At 37.6% G+C, this 22,638-nt stretch overlaps 1 protein-coding gene across 1 annotated transcript in view; it reads right to left on the bottom strand.

The window, feature by feature from the left end:
* stox1 (storkhead box 1) overlaps window positions 1–22,638 on the bottom strand; it is a 39,778-nt gene that overhangs the window by 10,324 nt on the left and 6,816 nt on the right. The window contains exon 2 of the mRNA XM_057849293.1: window positions 80–232. Coding sequence (XP_057705276.1) covers window positions 80–232 — 153 coding nt within the window. The remainder of the gene's footprint in view (window positions 1–79; window positions 233–22,638) is intronic.

The following is a 22,638-nucleotide window of genomic DNA, read 5'->3' on the forward strand; positions in this document are numbered from 1 at the left end:
AAAACAGTGGTATTTTAAACATTGTGCCATTGAAGACTACTGGAACCCTATTTCTGATGGAATTCTTTTCACCACTGACCTGGATGTGATCTGCTCATGTGATTCACGAGTGTCTCCTGGCTGACGACAACTTGCGAGGAGTTCATGTCTGAGATGACGGAGCACAACACCTCTGCCAAGGGGATGAACTGTGACTGAGGAACAGGGGACATCCTCAACGGGGTCAGGTCTCCTGGAAAACATCAGCAAAAACATTTGAATGTGAGAAAGTGCAGGTGGCATCGCATGCGACCGCACCTCAATTTAAATCTCTCCAAACAATCCCTAAAATTTGTCTACTAACCACTTCTTAAGCCCCGACCGCGGCTGTCTATTTATGCAAGTCACATGAACCGTGACTTTCTGGCTGCGTTGGACATTCCAGCAGCACCAGGACAAACCACAGAATTCCACCACTCACCACAGCAGTGCCCGCAGGTCGCCTGCTGGCCGGATCGCATATCTCGCCCCGTGTATCTTTAAGACTTCCATATCACGGACGTACTCTTGGAAAAACATGATTATTTTGTCTTGTAGTCTGAAAGTGGTTCCATGTAATGTCGACCACATTGGGACTCAACTTTGAGTTGATTTATGTTTGGATTCTTAGTTCTTCCCACGACCGTTGGATCTGGAACATATCCCAGACTGAGATTTCATTGTGTGACAAGTACAAGTGTAAAAATGTTACTTGCAGATTACCAATGGTCTGAAATAAACCAGAAGCAGAAAGTGGATGATTGGATGAGGCAGGCGCCTTAAACGTCAACATTTGAAACACCAGAGCTACATGTCTGACTTGAGTTAATCAATGACACCTCACGGACCTACTCTGGAATGTCCTGACATTGTCAGGTCACAATGAGTGTGACTAACACAATGAAAAATTTACAAAAATCTGGGATCAGGCTTTCTATTTTATTCTACATATTAGACCAAAGAAAAGCTAAAATATTGCAAGAAAAATTAATATTGTACAAACAATGAACTAAAAATAAATAAAAAGATAAAAATAGTATTCAAATCAATAAACCAATTATAGAATGATAGTTACACTTCTACAGATTAAATAAATATAAAAAATAAAATAAATACATAAGAAAATGACAATTATAAAAACATTTGGAATGAAGAAACATTAAAAGGGAAAAAATACGGGACAAAAAAAAAAGACAAAATTCAGTACAAACTCTTAAAGCAACACTAGGTAACTTTTCAGTTTTGCTCAATTTTAGCGATGCCATTGGACAAAATGCCTTATGGAAGACTACGTTTTCCATGAGGACCAGCGCACACCCGCACAGTGTTGTAAAATCATGATCTCCCTGTTGCCTGCTGATGGATTAAAAGTTCTTTTCAAGCGGCTCAGCTATTTGAAGGATGAATAACAATAAGGTAATGAATCCAGTTGTGGCTAAACAATAGCATATGATGGTTAGCAACCGTGTGGCTAACCCCCCAGTTGGGTTGAGGGCTAATGTTTGTTCTTGAGTATCCTGGTAGCCTCCCTTTTTTTCCCCTCCTCGGACAAAACTTTTCGTCTCTTGTTTTTATTGTTTATTAAAGCAATTCTGAAATATTACAGGGAAAAGAAATGTAAATGACAAAGACAGCTTAAAAATACACAGATGCGTGAAATCTACAAGAACAGTAGACAGAAAATACAATAAACATAACTATTCGAATTTCAGCTAAAACCTGCAAAAATAATAGCCAAAAAATGTAATATTTGAGGAAACTTCTCAATCTCATGGAGTGATTAAAAAACAAATTTTGAATAATTAAAGGCATAGAATGTGCCACAGGGGTCTTTTTTATTACAAAGAAATTTAGTACCATCATCAATATTATTGTGATGAACTTAGATGATATTAAAGCAATTATTTTTAGGTATGTAATGAAAGCAAAGTTCTTGGCCGAAACAAAAAACAAACATTGGAAAGACTTGGCCGAAAAATACACATGCATACAGTTCATTTTCTATTACCGTATTGGCCCGAATATAAGACGGTGTTTTTTTTGCATTGGAATAAGAGTGAAACAGAGGGGGTAGTCTTATATTCGCGGTCTAGACATTATACCCATTCACGAAGCTAGATGGTGTCAGATATCATTGAAGCGATGTTCTGTCATGACAGATCTCAGCTTCTCTGAAGTTTAACCAGTTTGCGTTATTTTATTGTAATGTTTTTCCTTATTCAGATTTGTTTCAAGACTACAGTTACAGTTAGACTTCACTATGATGGTTAATGCAGTTATTGCAAATTTGTTGTTTTATCAAAATAGATTGGTTTATTTACATTTCAAAAACCAGAAGCCATTCATTTACGAATGTGATTGCACTTTAGTTTACATATTTAAATGTTCAGATATTAAGATTTGAATGATTTGAATATATTTGAATATATTTTCTCTCAAATATATTGTTACATTTGTTTCGGATTTACTGTAATTATTTTCTGTATAAAAATTAATTTGGTGTTCAAAAAGTCTTTCAAACTTGAGTCTTGAAAAAGAAGGGGTCATCTTACAATCAGGGCCGTCTTATATTCGGGCCAATACGGTATTATAGAGCATTTTGTTGCAAACTGAACACGTCCTATAGCAGAGGTGCTGGCTTCGTCATAGCATTCTGTTCAGTGGACAAAGACACACATGTCACGGCCGATGAAACCTTGATGACTGTGCATTCTTGGAAGTTTGGGACACTAGAAAAATAGGTCTCAAGCCTCCAATTGCTAAGCTAAATAAGATCTCGATGTACGCTTGTGTGCAACTGTAGTTCACAACAACAAAAAAACTATTCCATTCTCACCGAAAATAGTAAAGTTCTTTACAAGGCTGTTACAATCTTTCCTACTCCTTAAAATTAGACAAAAAGTGTTTTCTTGTGCAACAAGTGGACTCAATCGAGAGCCAGGCGAGTGAGCCGAGTTCTAGCGGCGACAAAGCCGGCGAAGACGCTACCAGCTGGGTTAAACACCGACTTACAGGGAGGGGGTGGAAGTTGCGGGAAAAAGATGTGACAAAAAGAGGATGTGGTCGTAATTAAAGATGTCCAGATCGATTGGGATGCCGATTGATCGGGTCTGATCACGTCATTTTCAAAGTATCGGAATCGGCAAAAAAATATCGGACATGCCTTTTTTTAATATATATATATTTTTTATTTAAATCGTTTTCTAATTGTATTTAACGCTATAGACAAAATGTCTTACACTCATCCAGAGTAGTAAATTTATTGCGTTAACGGCGGTAATTATTTTGTTTTTAATTAATCGCGTTTAATAATTAACGCATGCGCTGCACCACCCACTCACGCATTGTCGTGTTCAATCTATAAAGACGCCGTTTTACCTATAGATAGCGCTAAAAGGCAGCGTATAAAGAGTAGAGAAAATTTTGACAGCCTTTGGAGCCATTTTTTATGTGGCTAAAGCCTTACAATACCTCTCTCAGCAATTAAAAATAACATGTGAGGCAACGTGGGGAAGAAAGGTAGTAGTTGATTATTTTCTTAACACCCTATGTTCTTTCCCAACGCAGAGAAGATATATCAATTGGTCATGGTCATGGTTGCACTTCCCATCATGCATTTGGGCAGAAGTTAAATGGCTACAATATCATTTACTGAAAACTCAACAAATACACTAGATGGCAATATTTAGTCACAATATACAAAGTCACATTTATCCTTTAAGAATTACAAGTCTTTCTATACGTGGATCCCTCGAACAGAAAGAATGTTAATAATGTAAATGCCAACTTGAGGATTTATTGTCATAATAAACAAATACAGTACTTATGTACTGTATGTTGAATGTATATATTCATCCGAGTTTTATTCATTTTTTTCTTAATGCATTGCCAAAATGTATATGATCGGGAAAAATTATCGGGAATGATTGGATTGAATCGGGAGCAAAAAAAGCAATCGGATCGGGAAATATCAGGATCGGCAGATACTCAAACTAAAACGATCGGGATCGGATCGGGAGCAAAAAAAACATGATCGGAACAACCCTAGTCGTGATATAAACGTATTGTACTAAACCACAGCAAATGCTCTTTATTTGTATACTGTTTGCTGGATTAAACTCCAAACTACTCATGCACGGGCTCAAATTCACTGTACTTGATGCGATGTGGAACATCAATGGTAAGCAACTTGAGAACGCGCCTGCAGCAGTGATAAAGCAAATTTGTTTTATTTTCCTTCTTTTAATAACTAATATATTTCTTTACCTATATCTCAAAACACTTCCAAACCGCGGACATGTTGGCTGTTGATTCTCTCCGTGTTTTGATTACGTCATCACAAGAGGACTACGGCTCTCCATACCATTCGCTGGTAAACTTTCGGTCTTTAACCGAAAATGCAATTTTATCTATTTTCGGCCACATCTCTAATTATTTTGTTTTATTTTTAAGAACAGCAGTTTATTTGAGCGATGGTTTCTCCAAATAAAGTTGAGTTGGGACAGTATCACTAACAAAAATGATCCGTAGGGCAATTTTGGACAGCTGCTTTGTGTTCGTGTGTTTCCACTTGACTTGAAGCTTGAACACGCGCCTCCAAACATGGCCCCCAAACACAGCAAAGTCGGCACTTGATGTAAACTAAACATTTACAGCCGTCGCATTTGAGCCACTTACGCAAAAGACAGGGGAAATAAACAATACATCACATCACATCTGTAGTAGGAGCATGCACTGCCAGACAAGTCCATGAATTGTGCCTAGTGTTTTTATTTGGATTGTACAGCGACATATTTGAAAAATCAATAAAGCAGAAAACCCCACGGGCATTGTGGACTCATATAATTTTGTGCTTATGTAAGTAAAAAAAACACAATTAACAGCACTTAAAGCTCATAAGGATCACAGACAGGCGTTGCTTTTTGTCATACTGATCCTGACACATGGCGGGATTGGGGGGAAAAAGAAAAAAATAACACCCTCCCTTGCAGGACATTAATGTGACTAAACCTCAGTGCGGAACTCTATACAGTTCTGCCTGCCCAGTCAATTAGCACTGCTGACTGGGTTCCTCATTGTGCTGCGCTTCCTATATAGGAATGTGACGCATAGGAGGCACGCACTGTCAGATGATCATCTCAATAAAGAGTGGCAGGGGGGCAAGGGGGGAGTGGGATCAGCTCAGACACCAATTAACATCACAGGGATTAAAATCTCCTGACAATCCAATCTTTCACAAATGACTTAATGCTGCTTTTCTCTAACAAGGATAAGAAGAATAAGATATTTGGATCCCATAATAGATGTCTGGAAGATGACAAAATCTGAGCAAAAAAACAACAACAAAAAAACAAAACAACAGCATAAATAATACAAGAAAAAAAAAATCCAAAATATTTGACCCCAGAATATTTGAAAGCGCAAAGTGCACAAATATCTGCAAAACTGAAATCAATTAGTAAAACGGAAAACACTGTTTAAATGAAACTATGACAAATCAAGATTCACAAATTATAGTACAGAAATACTATCATGATGAAAAAAATAAAAAAAGTTTATTATTTAAAAATACCAGAGCAAAATAGGATACAATAATCAAGATTTAATATATATGGCGGAAAACACAGACAAGACTGAAAAAGCAGTTTCTACTCTTGCACTCCTCTCTAAATGAAACTGCTGTATTTTAAGCCAAAACAACTGTTGTGTTTGATCGAACAATATGTCTATATGCTGCCATAGCAGATTCATGGCGCATTAAGCCCCTGAAGTATTTTTTAATTTGTCCGTTTTACCCTGGAAACCCCTGTTTACAGACGTCTAATATTTTGTATGAAAAAAAAAACAACCTTAAAAAATTATTCACTCACATATTTTAAACTTTTAAACAAACGACGTCACGATGAAAAAAATGGTGTCTGTAAAAAAAGTCACGGATATCTTCCTCATACGGGAGAACAAGTATTTGATACTGTGTATCAAATACTTGTTCTCCCTACTGTAACTGTACTGTACTGTAACTATCACTTAATTGTATTTTTTTTGTTACTGTCACATTTTCTCCGATATGTTAGATGATAAAAAAATCGAAAAAAAAAGAAGAAGAAAAAAAAAAAATCATTTAAAAGGGTAAATATATGAAAAAGAAAATCTCGACCACCCTGATGTCTGCGATTTCTGCATGGCGACCCTTGTTATATGACCATGTTTCACCCATAAAATCCCCCAAAAATCAAGCTGTGGCCATTCACAGCTGTGTCTTGACACTCAGTGATACATGCTACATGGAGTTTTTGTATCGAAACAAGGTAGGTACGGTTTAGGTAGGGTTTTCCCCCAGAAAAGTGAGATTTTAAGCTTTCAAAAGATGTATCACACATGCATATTGGACAATTTTGAAATGTCACCAAATTGGGGGGTCTAAGAGCGGAACTTCAAGTCACCTGAGTGTTTTCCGCCATATATATATATATATATTACACATGCACCAAAACGAAAAAACAAACAAAAAAAACCCACTAGAGTGGGGGGTCGAATAGTATTTAACAAAAAGTCGTATCAAAAGGCAGCTCAAAAATAGTGAAATGGTAGAACAGATGACATGTTTATGTCGCTAAAGTCATACTCTGGAAGCCCAGCAGCGTACCCGTGTAACATCACCGCCCTGCGATGTCAACAACAATGGCGACCAACTAAATTAATAAAAATTCAGTTAAATTAATTTTACAAATTGTATGAAAATGAAAACATCAAGAGGGGTTTCAATATCAAATTAATTTAACTCATAATAACTTTTATCTTTTAAGAACTACAAGTCTTTCCATCCGTGGATGCCTTTAACAATTTGCAATTTTATTCTAAAAAAAAAAAACATGATTAATAATAACACAGTATATACATATGTATATAAAATTTCTATCGAGATCTGGCGTTCACATGACACTGTTCATTCCACCCCCAAAAATAAGTCATTTGCCCTATAAAGGGTAAATAAATGGTAAATTTTTAATAATAGTATCATAAATAATTGTAAAACGTCCGTCTTAAATATCTTTTTCTCCCCTTTATTTTTTTTACTTTCATACATTTTTTGGCAGTCATGCCATTTGTGATCGTGAGCTTGGGTGAAGGGTGACCTGCCATTCAACTCTTTCTGTCATACACAGAAGGAATAACCTGCTGGCTGGCTGCCATGGCAACCGCAGTGTCACCAGGCAGACGGCTTGAGTATCAAACTAAGTTTTAACTCAGAAAATAATTTAACCTGCCTTTGTCGAGTGGTCATAATGGAATTGCATGATGGGTAATGTAGGAAGCAGATGTCTGAGGCGGAACAAGATTAAATGCAAAAAAAAAAAAGTCCACATAAGTACTTTAATACCTTACACTGATGAAGAGATTAAAAAACAGAAAACCTTTCCATGTGAGAATGAACTGCTTTCATGGGATTGAATAGGGCAAAAGGGACCACCTTTTCTTTCTATCTTTTTTTTTTTTTTTTTTAATTTAAGTCTTCGGCACCTGATGAGTGCCACATGGTCGTTTTGGTAGCTGCCGCATGAGTCTCATTTCATCACTTAACTCCTACAATAAGCCTCCTATACGCTTCATTAGAAGAGCGGTATACACTGACCAGACACAACAGGATGAAATGCTAGGAGCATTATATGAGTCGAACACAAAACCACTTAAAAATGCGAATATAGCAGTCAGAAAATACACTAATATGTACATATGTATTTGGGATGTCCCCGATGCGATCATGTGATTGGAAATCGGGCCATTTACACAGTTACACAGTTTGGAACTTTTTTTCCCCATCCCTAATTATATATTATATAGCAGAAAACACAGACAAACTGCTGAAAAAGCAGTTTCTGCTCTTGCACCCTTCTTTAAAATAAACTGCTGTATTTTAAGCCAAAAAAACTTATGTTTGATAGAACAATCGTATGTCTATATGCTCCCATAGCAGTATCATGGCGAATTAAGCCCCAGAACTATTTTTAAGTACCCTGGAGACCCCCGTTTGCGGACCCTGCGCAACCGCTTTTGTTTCAATCCAGCCATAAAAAGAAGGTAAGTAATTATATTTGAAATGTCTATAATTTTTAGTAGGGCTGTCAAACGATTAAAATTTTTAATCGAGTTAATTACAGCTTAAAAATTAATTAATCGTAATTAATCGCAATTCAAACCATCTATAAAATATGCCATATTTTTCTGTAAATTATATATATATTCTGTAAAATAATTTGTTGGAATGGAAAGATAAGACACAAGATGGATATATACATTCAACATACGGTACATAAGGACTGTAGTGGGCATTTCACTCTACTGTCATTTAAATCTGTCTATGCTGTCCTCACTCCTAAGCGTCTACTTTTTCCAAAGCTAGACAGCTAGTGAACGACGCCTTAATAATCAGACTTCTTCCTTTTTCATCTGATTTATTAATAAAATGGCCTCAAACCACTGTCCTCTTTAGACCGTAGTGAAACTACAAAAAAAAGTACACAAGCATTGCATTAGCAACAACGTTAGCTTAGCACGCTATACAGGTTCACTAAACATAAACAAAAAGCGTCTTATACAAAAAATATAACATTTCGCTTACTAACATAATATGTTCTTTACAACAACCATACTTACGGACAAATCTTGTCCAAGGATCATATAAGCACAACATTACAACGTAGGCGTCAGCCCGAGACGTCGTGCAGCCATATTGATCTGGCAAGAAAGCAATAAACCATGTCGCAAAGCGACCACAAGAGTTCGCTGTTAGACAGCACAAAAAACCTTGCTGTAAAACTTACCAAAAGGCAGAATACTGTCTGAGCGGGACATGTGCGTCAAATATTTTAACGTGATTAATTTAAAAAATTAATTACCGCGCGTTAACGCGATAATTTTGACAGCCCTAATTTTTAGCTTAGAATCATTAATTGATGTCTAAAATTTAGTTTAAAGAAAAAAACGACTTTAAAAAATGATTCACTCGCATATTTTAAACTTTTAAACAAATTACATCACACTGAAAAAAATAGTGTCTGTAAATAGGTCACATATCTACCTCATAATTATCACCTAATTGTATTGTTTTTTTGTTACTGTCGCATTTCCCCCAATATTTTAAATGATAAATAATCGATCCAAACAGAAGAAAATTGAAAAAAAAAAAAAGTTTAAAAGGTTAAATATTTGAAAAAGAAAATCTTGACCACTCCTTGATGTCTGCGATTTCTGCATCGCGACCCTTGTTATATTACCGTGTTTCACCCATAAAATCCCCCAAAAGTCCAGTTGTGGCCATTCACAGCTTTGTCTTGACACCCAGTGATACATGCCACACAGAGTTTTTGGATCGAAATAAGCTAAGTATGCGATAATATCTCGTTAAAATCATGGTGTCTTTAACTATGCTCTCTCATGTTCTCATCTCGAGTTAGGGTTTTAAACTATATTATATATATATAAATATATACAGTTTAAAAATGCCCTCCTATTTCAAAATTTTTGAGATTTTAAGCTTTCCAATGATGTATCACACATGCATATAGGACAATTTTGAAATTTGGCCAAACTGGGGGTCTCAGAGCGGAACTTCCAAGTCATTTGAGTGTTTTCTGCCATATACAGTATATAATAAAAATATATGAGAGAGAGGTGTATTAGTCATACTATATCAGTGGAAAAATGTGCACATATTTGACAAAAAGGGTGGTTGAAAATAGAAAAGAAATAAAATATTTTAAAAAACAATTGATCATGTTAAAAAAAAAATAATTATATACTGTATTAGACCAAAAAACAAAAGATCACAAAGACCCAAAAAATAGGAAAATTAGAGTAGCATTGAAACATTTTTTATGTTGTCACCTCCTCATTAAAAAAAAAAAAAAAAAAAGCCTTGCCGCATCTCCGTAATGCTTAGTTCTTTGTCTGTGCAGGACATTTTCCAACTTTACGAGTCCTTCCCAAACGCATAGATGTGTTTCTGGCAGCCAAAGTAGCCTCGTAAAAATCCTGGAGTGCCTGCAGACACGTCAATCGAGGCTTTACTATCAACATCAGGGAAACCCTTATAAGTGGCACTATCAACACCACCAGCATTAGCGAAAAAAAGTGAGCTTGCCAATCGCCCAAATCACTTTGACTAGGAGGGTTGGCAGAAAAGTCACTCCCACAAATGTTATACATCTTAATGTTAAACAACTAAAACAAAATCAAAAGAAACTAGTAAAACAATCCGGGAGTTTTCTGTTGTCTGCTGTCGCCATAGAAACCTTTAGTGTGATGGCAACCAAAGCCCAAGAAAAGGGAAGAATGCGCAGTAGATTTGCATCGTGGAGGTCTCGGAACGCGCAAGAACTTCTACGCTCATATTGTAAACCATCTGCATTATCTTCAATCCAAATTTTAAAAACACGAAACAGCTAAGCGGGTTTTGTAATTTACAAGCCTGCTCCATATTGTTATAATTGAAACAAGACAGACGTGTATTTGAGAGCTCTCTGTGAAATGTGATACTAATGCACTTGTGTGTATGCGGAGGGCGCAAAGGTGGGGGGCAGACAGCAGACATAAAGAATGGCCTTCCCAGAGCCAGACAGTCCAGCAACGATGCACACTTGACGTTGTTCTAGTGCAATTTGCAGTCAGGGCAGTGTCTCGGTTCCACTGGAAATGTGTCTGAGTCTCTTTAGCACTTACAGAATAAGGCGAAACAAAATGAAAGTTAAAGTATTCAGAAATTTTGCCATCTGTTAATGACAATTAGGTTTAATTATTTAAGAAGAAAAGTCTGACCATGGGAACAAATTAACAAGAATAAACTTGGAATTTTAAGAGAAAATGTCTTAATGAAACAAGAAAAAACTGTGCCGATAAGTTTATAAAGAACTAATTTGAAAAGAATAGTGTAATTGCGTTCAAAGAACATTTTAATGTTGAGAGAAAAAAACTTTGATGCCTACAATGGGGCAAATAAGTATAATTAACCACCAATTGTGCAAGTTCTCCTTGAAAAGATTAGAGAGGCCTGTACTTGTCAACATGGGTAAACCTCAACCATGAGAGACAGAATGTGGAAAAAAAAACAGAATATCACATTGTTTGATTTTTAAAGAATTTATTTCCAAATTAGAGGGGAAAATAAGTATTTGGTCACCTACAAACAATAAGCAATAGGTAAAACGCTTGGTGTAAAGAAATCATCTGTAGGAGCAATTATTAGAAAATGGAAGACATAAAAGACCACTGATAATCTTCCTCGATCTGGGGCTCAATGCAAGATCTCACCCCATAGCATCAAAATGATAACAAGAATGGTGAGCAAAAATTTCCAGAATCACACGGGGCGACCTAGTGAATGACCTACAGAGAGCTGGGAACACAGTAACAAAGGCTACTATCAGTAACACAATGCACCGCCAGGGACTCAAATCCTGCACTGCCAGACGTGTCCCCCTGCTGAAGAAAGTACACGTCCAGGCTCGTCTGCGGTTTGCTAGAGAGCATTTGGATGTTCCAGAACAGGACGGGGAGAATTTTTTATGGTCAGATGAAACCAAAATAGTACTTTTTGGTAGAAACACAGGTTCTCGTGTTTGGAGGAGAAAGAATACTGAATTGCATCGGAAAAACACTGTACCCACTGTGAACCATGAGGGTGGAAACATCATCCTTTGGGGCTGTTTTTCTGCAAAGGGACCAGGACGACTGATCTGTGTAAATGAAAGAATGAATGGGGCCATGTATTGAGAGATTTTGAGTGAAAATCTCCTTCCATCAGCAAGGGCATTGAAGATGAGACATGGCTGGGTCTTTCAGCATGACAATGATCCCAAACACACAGCCAGGGCAACAAAGGAGTGGCTTCATAAGAAGCATTTCAAGGTCCTGGAGTGGCCTAGCCAGTCTCCAGATCACAACTCCATAGAAAATCTGTGGAGGGAGTTGAAAGTACGTGTTGCCCAAAGACAGCCCCAAAACATTACTGCTCTAGAGGAGATCTGCATGGAGGAATGGGCCAAAATACCAGCAACAGTATGTGAAAAACTTGTGAAGAGTTACAGAAAATGTTTGGCCTCTGTTATTGCCAACAAAGGGTACATAACAAAGTATTGAGATGAACTTTTGGTATTGACCAAATACTTATTTTCCACCATGATTTACAAATAAATTCGTTAAAAATCAAACAACGTGATTTTCTGTTTGTTTTTTGTTTTTTCCACATTCCGTCTCTCATGGTTGAGGTTTACCCATGTTGACAATTACAGGCCTCTCTAATATTTTCAAGTGGGAGAACTTGCACAATTAGTGGTTGACTAAATACTTATTTGCCCCACTGTATAGAGCCGGGCAGTATACCGAAAATTTGTGGTTACCGAAATTCTTCACGATAACCGACGGAATTTTGACCATGTCAATAATTCGGTAATTTAATAAAACAAGCAAATATAGTCTTTTCATCCCGCTTTGACTCTGTGTTGTTCAGCTATGTTCATTCCCCTTCAGTCAGTGTGCTTACAGACAACAGTGAAGCCTATAATATGACCGTTAAATGGCCACAGCTATTTTTCTGAATGTGCTTGCTTTATTCTGTCATTACTGCCATCATAAAATCTTAAATGTTTCATTTGCATAATAGCAAGCTTTAATGTGGTTGTGTCTGTGTGGGGGGTGCATGTCTGCGTGCATGTACTTAAAAAATGCTCTGGAAAAAAGGAAACCTTGAAGTAAACATTTTTGTTGAGTAATTATGTCACAGCAGTCATTAACAACAAGTTGTCTGTTTGAAGTGTATGGTTCAAGCTGTATGTCATTTGTGTTACAATGAAACGTTTGCACAGTCATAGTATTGATTTTTATAATGTTGTACATTGTTCAAGTCATACAAGCTGTTATAATTGTTCATACTTGAGTCTTTATTGTTTACAAAAAAATTTGCATGTACAATTGTTCAATTGAAAGCTAGTAAATAAATCACTGAGAACGGTTGCTTAGTATTTCATGCACTGATTCAGATTTTCAAATAACATAACAGTCCGCCTGGGCGAATTAATTGCCATTTATCGTTATCGAGGTAAATCTGCTCATTTTACCGTAATACGTACTGAAGGCCATTTCGCCCAGGTTTGGTCTCAATATTGGTAGGGACGATATAACAGCATAACAGCACTTTTTTGCTAGGGACGGGGCATTAATAAGACCAAACAGATTGGGTGAATAGGGGTCAGGGCTACATTTCTTACCATTTTCAACCTAGTTAATTGATAGGCTAAATGATTAATGCAAAATAAATAAAATAAATATTGACTTATACTAAATTTCACACTGCAAATTTTTTAACATCTTAATTTGATTTTTCTTAAATCTAGTCGAATAATTTTCTCCATCTTGTTTTGAGTGTTAAAGGCTAGTTAACAGATTAATGTGTCAGATTCTTCCATTTACTTTAAGTAAATATTACAATTTGTTCTCGTTAAGCCCATAAATGTAAAAGCTGGTCATTTTTCACCTAAATCAAGAAAAAATGCTTTCAAATAATGATTTGAACAATATCCATTCTTGAATTAAGAAAATTTTAAGAAAAGTTTTTTTAAGATTAAATGTACAAACTTTTTGCTTAAAATAAGTCTTAAGCTTATTTTCAGCAAGCTATTTTTCTTTTTTCAAGAAATCTGAGTACCGTAAAATGTACTTGAAGCACTGGCAGATAATTTCACTTACTTCTAGTAGATCTAGGGAATTTAAGTCCCCCCCACCACCCAGTTTTAAGGAGGTGGATTTTTCTAAATTACCTATATAACTGAAGTCATAATATGATGCAACTAAAGTTGCTTAAAATTTGGTGGGGAAAATTTGAGCATCCTGAAAAGTTGGTGGTGTTATGGCCCTTTGCAAACCTACGCCGTTGCCTGCTGCCCAAAGTTAGCTGGGATAGGCTCCAGCACCCCCGCAACCCTCTGAAGATGAATGAATGAATAAAGAAGTCAGAATATTCTGTGAAATGTTCTAAAGAAAACGAAATCTAACCAAAATAAATTTTAATTATGGCACCAAAACTACTAATAACAAAAAATATATATTTGATGTGAATGCTTAAAAAACATCAAATGCAAATAGGAAACAATTTTTGAGAAACAATACAACAAATGCAATTTTTTAAGTAAGTTTTAATTTAACAAGATTGATGTCCCCTCATCCAAAGAAAAAGAAGCCCCAGAAAGCCAGCAGTAGTATTGTCAGCAGCATCTTTCTTCGATGATTGTCTGAGTTGCAACTGATTTGCAAGCCAGCCTAATCACTTCCTTGACTCCTTTTTTCCTCCCATCTTTTATTCTAAGGGGAGGTGCGAAAGGTCAAGTGTGAAGTGTGAGGATCATCTTACACCTTTATGTTTATTCACCATTCTCTCCATTTTCACCACCAACCTGAGTGTCACCGTACGAGACGTCGGCCGCACGCACCCCCAACAGCGTATAATCAAGAGCGGCGGCCCTCATTGGACACAGATGTCGAGCATTTCCTGTGACTTCTACTGAAAGTATCCAGCATTTTGCAATTTATACAAACATACAATAGTGTCAGCAGAGCGCCGGGTGTTTTGACAGCAAATTTCACGTAATATAACGTGGCCAAGTCGTTTGTCAGGGGCAGGGTGAGAATAAAAACAAATCCTGTGAGGGGAAACCCGAGCTGCTGCTGAGTGACGAGCTCACAAACGCCTCCACTGTTTTTATTGGCAAAACAAATAGGAGGTACTTTTATTACTATTACATTGCAGATTGCAACTCATACTCTAGGTGACAACAGGTGACTGTGTTTAGAGTAGGGCTGCTTCAGGTGATTATTTTCACAGTTGACTAATCGATATTAAATAACATGTAATTTATATGTATATGGCGGAAAACACACACAGGGCTGAAAAAGCAGTTTCTGCTCATGCCCCCCTCTTTTAAATAAACTACTGTATTTTAAGTCAAAAGCTTTTTTTTTTTTTTTTTTTGATAGAACAAAATGTCTGTTTGATGGCGCAATATGCCCCCAGACTATTTTTTATTTTTCTGTTTTACTCCTGAGACCCCTATTTACAGACACATCGCAACTGCTTTTGTTGCAAACCAGCCATAAAAAGAAGGTAAGTAATCATATTTAAGATTCGAATTTTCTTTTTTTTAAAGCTTGGAATCATTAATTGATGTCTATTATTTAGTTTAGAAAAGAAACTTTAAAGAGACTTTATAAAGTTATTCACTCGCGCGTTTTTAACTTTTAAACAAATTACGTCACAATGAAAAAAAATTACGTCTGTAAACAGGTCACCGATATTACGATATTTTAGATGATAAATAATTGATTCCAACAATTAAAATGAAAGCATTTAAAAGAAAATATTTGGAAAAGAAAATCTTCCACTCGTTTTGTCCTCTATTTTTGTCTCACCCTCTATGCGAAATAACCATTAATAAGATAAAAAGGCCAAACTAAGCCCGGTTGTGCCCATTCACAGCTGTGTCTTTACGCTGTGTGATACATGATATCATTTATCACATGCATGCATGTTTTTGGATCAAAACAAGGCAAGTACGCGATAATATCAGGTTAAAATCAGTGTGTTTTTAATTCTGCTCGCGCTTGATCGCACAACAAGTTACGGGAAATGTCGCGTAACCTAGGTCCCAGGCTTTAAGGCTTAACACATTAGACAGATGGATAGCTAGATCAGTCGATCTTTTTATTGGGAATTCTCCATTCACTTTCATATTATTGCCTGCATTACTTTTCAGTGATCGTGCCAAATAGAACTACACATTGAAGTGTAATCATGAGATGCTGAGGGATGCTATTATAGATGTGGGGAAGACAGTGTGGTCAGGGAGGCCCACATATTTTTGACAGATGACATTAAACATGAACACAAGGCGGTCAATCAGTTTAAAACCCAGAGCCTGTCAAGGTTAAGCACAAAAATGACAGTGAAAAGGCTGACAATGTGGAGTGTTGCTGCTGAGTCAATACATGGAAGGTTTTGTTGATCAGACTTCAAAAGTATGTTATGGAGTTTTTTTTTTGTTTTTGTTTATGTCGTTTTCTATTGCTTCCATCCATCAGAATAAATCAATTTGATGACTTGACAATGCTGCCCCTCAAGGCGCAACTTTGCCTCTATGGCTCTGAGAGGGACAGCGATGGAGAGATTTGCGTCCTCTCCCAGGCCCTTAGAAGAGCCGTGCACTCTGGAAAAAACATCCGCAACGCCAAAGACATGGTTGAGTATCTGTCCGAGAAGTTTGGCACGGCCCTAAGGTAACAGTTAAGAGTACTTACCGTAAATTCCGGATTACAAGCCGCTACTTTTCCCCCTCATTTTGAATCCTGCAGCGTATGCAATGATGCGGCCAATTTATCAATTTTTCTAACGACCGCCAGGAGCGCTCGAGCATAAAATGCAAGCATAAGACACGTGGAATATGTGTGTCGAGGAAGACGCTAGTTGGCACTCTTACCCGTATTTTAACTTTGTGCTTTGTGCACGAATAAAAGTAGCAGACCCTCATCTTTGTGCATTAGTAGAATTAGCATAGCCTGGTACTCCAGACTCACCGCTGTTCCAGCTATTGAGTCTGGCCACCATTAAGCGGATAAAATTTTCAGGGCGGAGCAAGCCACAGCAAACAGACAGCGGAGTGGACCAATCAGCGACGGGCGGGACGAGGGACTTGCGCGCGGAAGTAAACATACGAGGAGAGCGGAGTTTATTCAACATGGCTAGCGCGAGACAGACTGTTGTCACTGACTTGTGTCGATGTGTTTTTGGTAATTTAAAACTGATTTTACCGTGGATTGGAACATATTTTCGGCTCTCCTGTTCGCCATCTGTGTTGTGGAGACGACTTCCGACGCGGAAGAGTGACACCGCTCGTTAAGAGCACGTCACGCAAATAAACGAATCTGATTTATCGATTGATTTTGTACTTGCTTGAGAGGGCGTTAATGGGCTGGGTCTCAGACTATTCTCTCAGTGTTTGAAAAACACACGGAGAACAGTCTGGCCGTGCCAGGCAAGAATTAGCATGCCCGCATCATGCTAGAAGAAATGGATATGACGTGCCGAGTTGAATTGAAGGCTTGGATGGCCAGCGGCGTCAGATCGTTTACAAAAGTGGTCGAATGCGAAGAGCAACTTTTGCAAAAGTCTGACAGCGTGGAGCAGCGTGAAAAAAATCCACCATCACCAACGGGTTTCGAAAAGCCTGTCTGCTGCGTGAAGAGGACGACACGCTAAGGAGTGAGCTTGAGGAGTCAGCTAAGTGCCGTGTTGCTGGCGCTGTTTGGAAAAAAAAGTTAAGGTATTGTAACGATGACAAATAGTAACTCGTTAAGTTAGGTTGCAATTCTTTATTTTGGAAACTCGTCGAACAACACACGACTGCTGCCTCTAGCAGCCGACGCACACACACAGACACACTCGCAACAACAACGACAGCACGTCTCTTGCTCTTCCGCACCTCCCTTACCTGTAAGTCACGCGCTGTATCATAACCCGATTCGTTAAAATATGGTATTTAAACTTGGAAAACTGTGTATTTCTTTATAAATATTTCAGTTTAATATGTGGGCACACGCGGCTTATAGGCAGGAGAGGCCTATGTATGTACAAAATGCTTTTTCCTTTAAAAATGTACTGGGTGAGGCTTGTAATCCGGGGCGCTCAATGGTCCGGAAATTACGGTATATAGCGCATTTTACATGGTTACCATGCCCAAAGCGCTTTACATTAGCACACATTTACCCTTTCACGCACACATTCACACACCAGGCGCTGCCAACTCATTGAGGGCAAATTAGGGTTCCGTGCCTTGTCCAAGGGCAGTTTGACAATGGGCAGTCGTAGTCGGGAATAGAACCGCTAACCCTATGTCCCAGGACAACTCGAGCTACCAACTGCGCCATCGCCGCAAATTACTTACATATTATGATGATTACTGTGTGCGTGATCGCAATTGAGGGAAGGCTGTTTTTTTTTTTGTTTTTTTTCATTTATTTGTCGTCTGTTGTATTCAAGTTTTGAAATTGTCCAACGAGCCATCTTTAGGCTCATTTTAACCAGCATGTTTTCTGGCATGTTGAGAGTTTGTTGAAGGCAGACAACAACAGGAAGCCTCGACCTCAACCTCACTCACATTGCTCACATGTGTCGTCTCCATCCTGCATCCTTTCCGCTGGATGACAAAGCTCGACTCCCACATGTCAAACCCAAAATCCTAGCAGTATGTTTATTGAGGGCGATACATTTTGTTAGAGTAAAACTCTACGATATTATTCATTTTAAAATAGGTAATTGACAAGAATGTTATTGTAGTCAAGCTTTGTTCTTTAATTTGAAGAAAAAAAACCTCATCACTTTGCTTACAAACTACTACTGTACAATATCGAAGAAAAAAACAAAAGCAAACTGTAAGGCAGCCCCTACTGTAAATCCTCTGCACATTCCGTTGAAATGTTAAGACAAACACAGGCAAGAACCACGACTGTCTCAGGTCGCACATAAAAATGATTCTTCAATTGGAACATGATATTATTCTTTTAGGCAAGGGTGAAGGGGGAGGGGATGCTGGAGATACAGTATCTTCCATCTTAAGGCAAACATTCCCACGTTAAATATCCATTAGCACATTTGCTATGAATTTTTGGGCTTATTCTGTTGTTTAGACAACAGTCCGTTTCCAAATCATTCTTTATTGCCAAGATGGCGCCCTTTCCAAGTGTTTAAAACAATAAGTTGCAACAAGTGTCGAAAGTGGAAGCTGATTTCACACTGAAATGACCAAGATTTTACTCACCAAAGTTTACAATGATGCTGCCCATGAAGTGCCACAACATTTGAATCATTTCATTAATTGTAACCTCCCCATTCTACCTTGATACTTTTCATACAAGACAACGCACAGGTAAAAGAATGGCAAATGTGTTAAAAACATTTGATGCCAAGAAGCACATAAAAAAATACTTGTTTTTCAAAGTACCACCGTTATGATAGAATTATTATAACCCTAAATATAGTTTGGCGATATATCACGATACAAAATGTCACAATTCGCATTGAGTTTGAGAAAAATTGATTGCGATATAAAGACTAGATGCACTGCCAAATGGTTTTAGGCAAGTAATAGCAGTGACAAGTAACATCAGGTCATTAAATTAAAGGTCATTCAGACTGTTTTCAAAACAAAACTAAAATGATCACATAACAACAAACTAAATAGCATAACCAATTAATGAAACAACTGGAACAGTAAGGATTAAATAATTACCACAGAACATGAACTTTGAACTTTAGGTCCATTAGCACCGCAATGCATGCTGGTAGGCATGATATGTTGTACGACAACAATGTTGACAGCAGGTAGCTGCAGACGCTGTCCGGCTCTCCCAAAGAAAGCGAGAGATTTTACTGAGCAGTGATGACCAAATGAAACAATGAAGCTTTGCAGCTAATTGATTCAAAGTTTCATCGAGGGTTATTTGCTCTATGGCGCAATCAAGTGGCCATGAACCCCAAGAGGCCAACAGTGTTGGCTAATGCAAAAGTTAGTTTTAAATACACAGTTTTAAATAAACAACATGTAATTTATTTTGTACTTTTCTAGTTGATGCTTGTTTTCAATTGAGTTGCTCATGCCTCAGTTTTGTGATCTCAAGTCAAAGCAGAAAATGGGCTGAATGTCAGCTTGTATCTCGAAAAAGCAACACTGTACTTATTAGGGGTGTAACGGTACACAAAAATCTCGTTTTGGTACGTACCTCGGTTTTGAGGTCACGGTTCGGTTCATTTTTGGTACAGTAAGAAAACAAAATGCAAAATATAAATGTGCTAGTTGTTTATTACACACTTTTGTGCTTTCAACAACAGGAACATTAGCCTATACAAAGCTAGAATTCTGCTCAAAAAGTAGCGGGTATTTACAGATAATAATCCAACAACAATTTGCCTTTCAGACCCCACGTATTGGTCAGCTTTCTTTCTGAAAGAAAGAAGAAAAAAAGAAGTCCTGTGCTAAAGAGAAAAGCAATCCCAGTGACAAAGATTTTAACATGTATTTTACAAATGAAATGCCTCAATGAAACATTTTTTTTCTTATGAATGGTTTTCAAAAGCTTTATTGGTGGATTTTCTCATGTTAAAGCGCCACACAGAAATTAATAAATTTAATTGTGTAAGCAGGATGTGTGTATTATTCTTATTATTTAATTACAGGTGTTTTAGCACATTTCAATTTATTTTATTTAAATGGGCTATTATTTATTTTATTATGTGTTTATATTTTACAAATGTGATGTAGTAATCATTTATATTGTATATTTTATGTTGTATAACTTTAGTTCCTATGTGAATATTAGTTCCAACTTGTTTTGTTGTGGTAGGAGGGTTTCATATTGAACACGGGGCCGTTTTGGTTATTATTATAGCATAGAAGAGAACTGTAAATCAACAAAGACAGGTTAACTGTGCTCTGATCTACCACTCAAGAGATCTGATGGACTCAAAAAGTGGATTACGATTGCATATTAGTTTGAAAATCAACCGGATCCACCGTATTTTTACACGAGTGACTTCCGGTCTGCCCGATCTTAGCTACCGGTAGTCGTATTGATGCAGGAGAGCCGCGTCTCGCGTCAAATAATAAACTCTGCCGTTCTTTTCTCGTGCGTCGCGTTGAGCCGCTTCTGTGACGCATCTAACACGCGGCCGCACAGCGACTGGTGTGCATTGGCTGATTGACTCTAACGCCCGCGTTTCACTGAGTTCTCGCGGCGACCACGTTGTCGCGCCGTTGACGTTTCTGGGCTATACTGTCCTACCGTGTCGGTCCTCATTATAGTAGAGAAGACGGAGTAAATATAATCTACACAAAGAAACTGCAACCCGATCGACTCACAGCCTCGAAGAGTAAGAGTTATATTACGTCAGAAACTCGTTCGGTACGCATCCGTTCCGAACCGAGCACCACGTACCGAAACGGTTCAATACTATCACATGTACCGTTACACCCTTAGTACTTATAGAACCTCCTGCAATGCCTCTCTGAGACCCCCAGTTTAAGAAACACTTCTACAACCTATTTAGTTTTTGTGGTTGGCAAACAACAGTTGAGAACACAAAATGGCTTCCAGCCCAGTTTTTAATGGGGAGGAACCAAAACGTTTGTGATTTAAAGCCAAACAAGAAAAGAAAAGGGAAACGAAAATAAAAGGCTGCAATTGGCTGCTGTAAATCTTCTTATGGCTTTTTGCATGTTTGGAAGCGCTTCAGTATTTGTGGCTGACATATTTATCGTATAGCGGGATTGTGTGGAGTCCTGACATCCATCTAGCAGCCCCCATGCAACACTGCAAGTAGGCTGTGAATGTGGAGAACGAAAAAAACGTCTAGGTTCTTGAATATGACATCTCTAATTCAATACGCTTGAAATGATTTTCTGTGAAAACAGACAATAAGGTATTGTTTTGAGTGTTTTCAGGAAAATAGATTTCTTTTTTAACGCGAAAATTTGACAAAAAAATGTTAAGTGGAAGTAGGCATTTGCTGGTTTGATAACCTTCAGCCAAAATATCACGGTTTCACAGTATTTCAATTACAGCTCTAAAATGTGTTACTTTGAGATATCTGGGTTAAAAACAATCCATTGAACAGGATTTTTATTTTTCAAAACATGAGCAAATTGGAACATAGGTATAATGTTAAAATAAATCTAATATATGTATATATATATATATATATATATATATATATACATATATTCTAAATAAAATTGCAATAAACGCAGTCCTTTAGGTGAGCCGAAACCCACAGCCACAGCTCAACATTTTTACCATCAGAACAAAAATAATTTAATTATTTTACATAAAAAGCACGTGTGTATGACTCGTATCATGTTTACTTTATACACACACTCTTTCTCAACACAGACAGTTGCCAGAGAGAGAAAAACATGTTTTACCACCGCTAGACACACTAAACATGCTCGGTTAACTCTCGGCTGGTGGGAAATGTTCATGACCGTTTTTACTAACCTTTAATTTTGTATAAATGCAAAATCATATTGGAGGTATTGCCTCCTCGGCAGCCTCTCTTCAAACATGTTTTACATGTCGTTTGGGCCTCCTCCTCTAAGCCGCGGCCGTCTGTAACTTTTCTGTCGCCGAAGTATTCCCATACCAGCGATTTCGTTTTCTTCAATGGGGGGAAAAGTTCAGGAGCTTCACCTCCGCCAAGCATCGTGTAGCACAGCTGACTCACTGACACTGAGCAATGACCGGTGGGGGAGGGTTGAGCCCTACAGATGCAAGCGAGGCATTCCCCAATGCATTTTTGGGACATAAAAAAATAGCTAATACCTTAGGGACGGTTAATCGGCACATGTCTAAGTGGAAGTTTATGAAAAATGATAACTTAGAAGTGTAAATACCGCAAATGGTTGGCAGAAAAAGGAAAAAGCCTTCTGGAACATTGAATACATTATTAATGCTAAAAAATGAAGATTTGTGAACGTGTTAAATGATTAACAAAAGTTCTCATAAACAAGGAATCTTTGTGACAAGTTG

Source organism: Corythoichthys intestinalis, chromosome 10 (genome assembly GCF_030265065.1).
Source record: "Corythoichthys intestinalis isolate RoL2023-P3 chromosome 10, ASM3026506v1, whole genome shotgun sequence".
Taxonomy (NCBI): Eukaryota; Metazoa; Chordata; class Actinopteri; order Syngnathiformes; family Syngnathidae; genus Corythoichthys; species Corythoichthys intestinalis.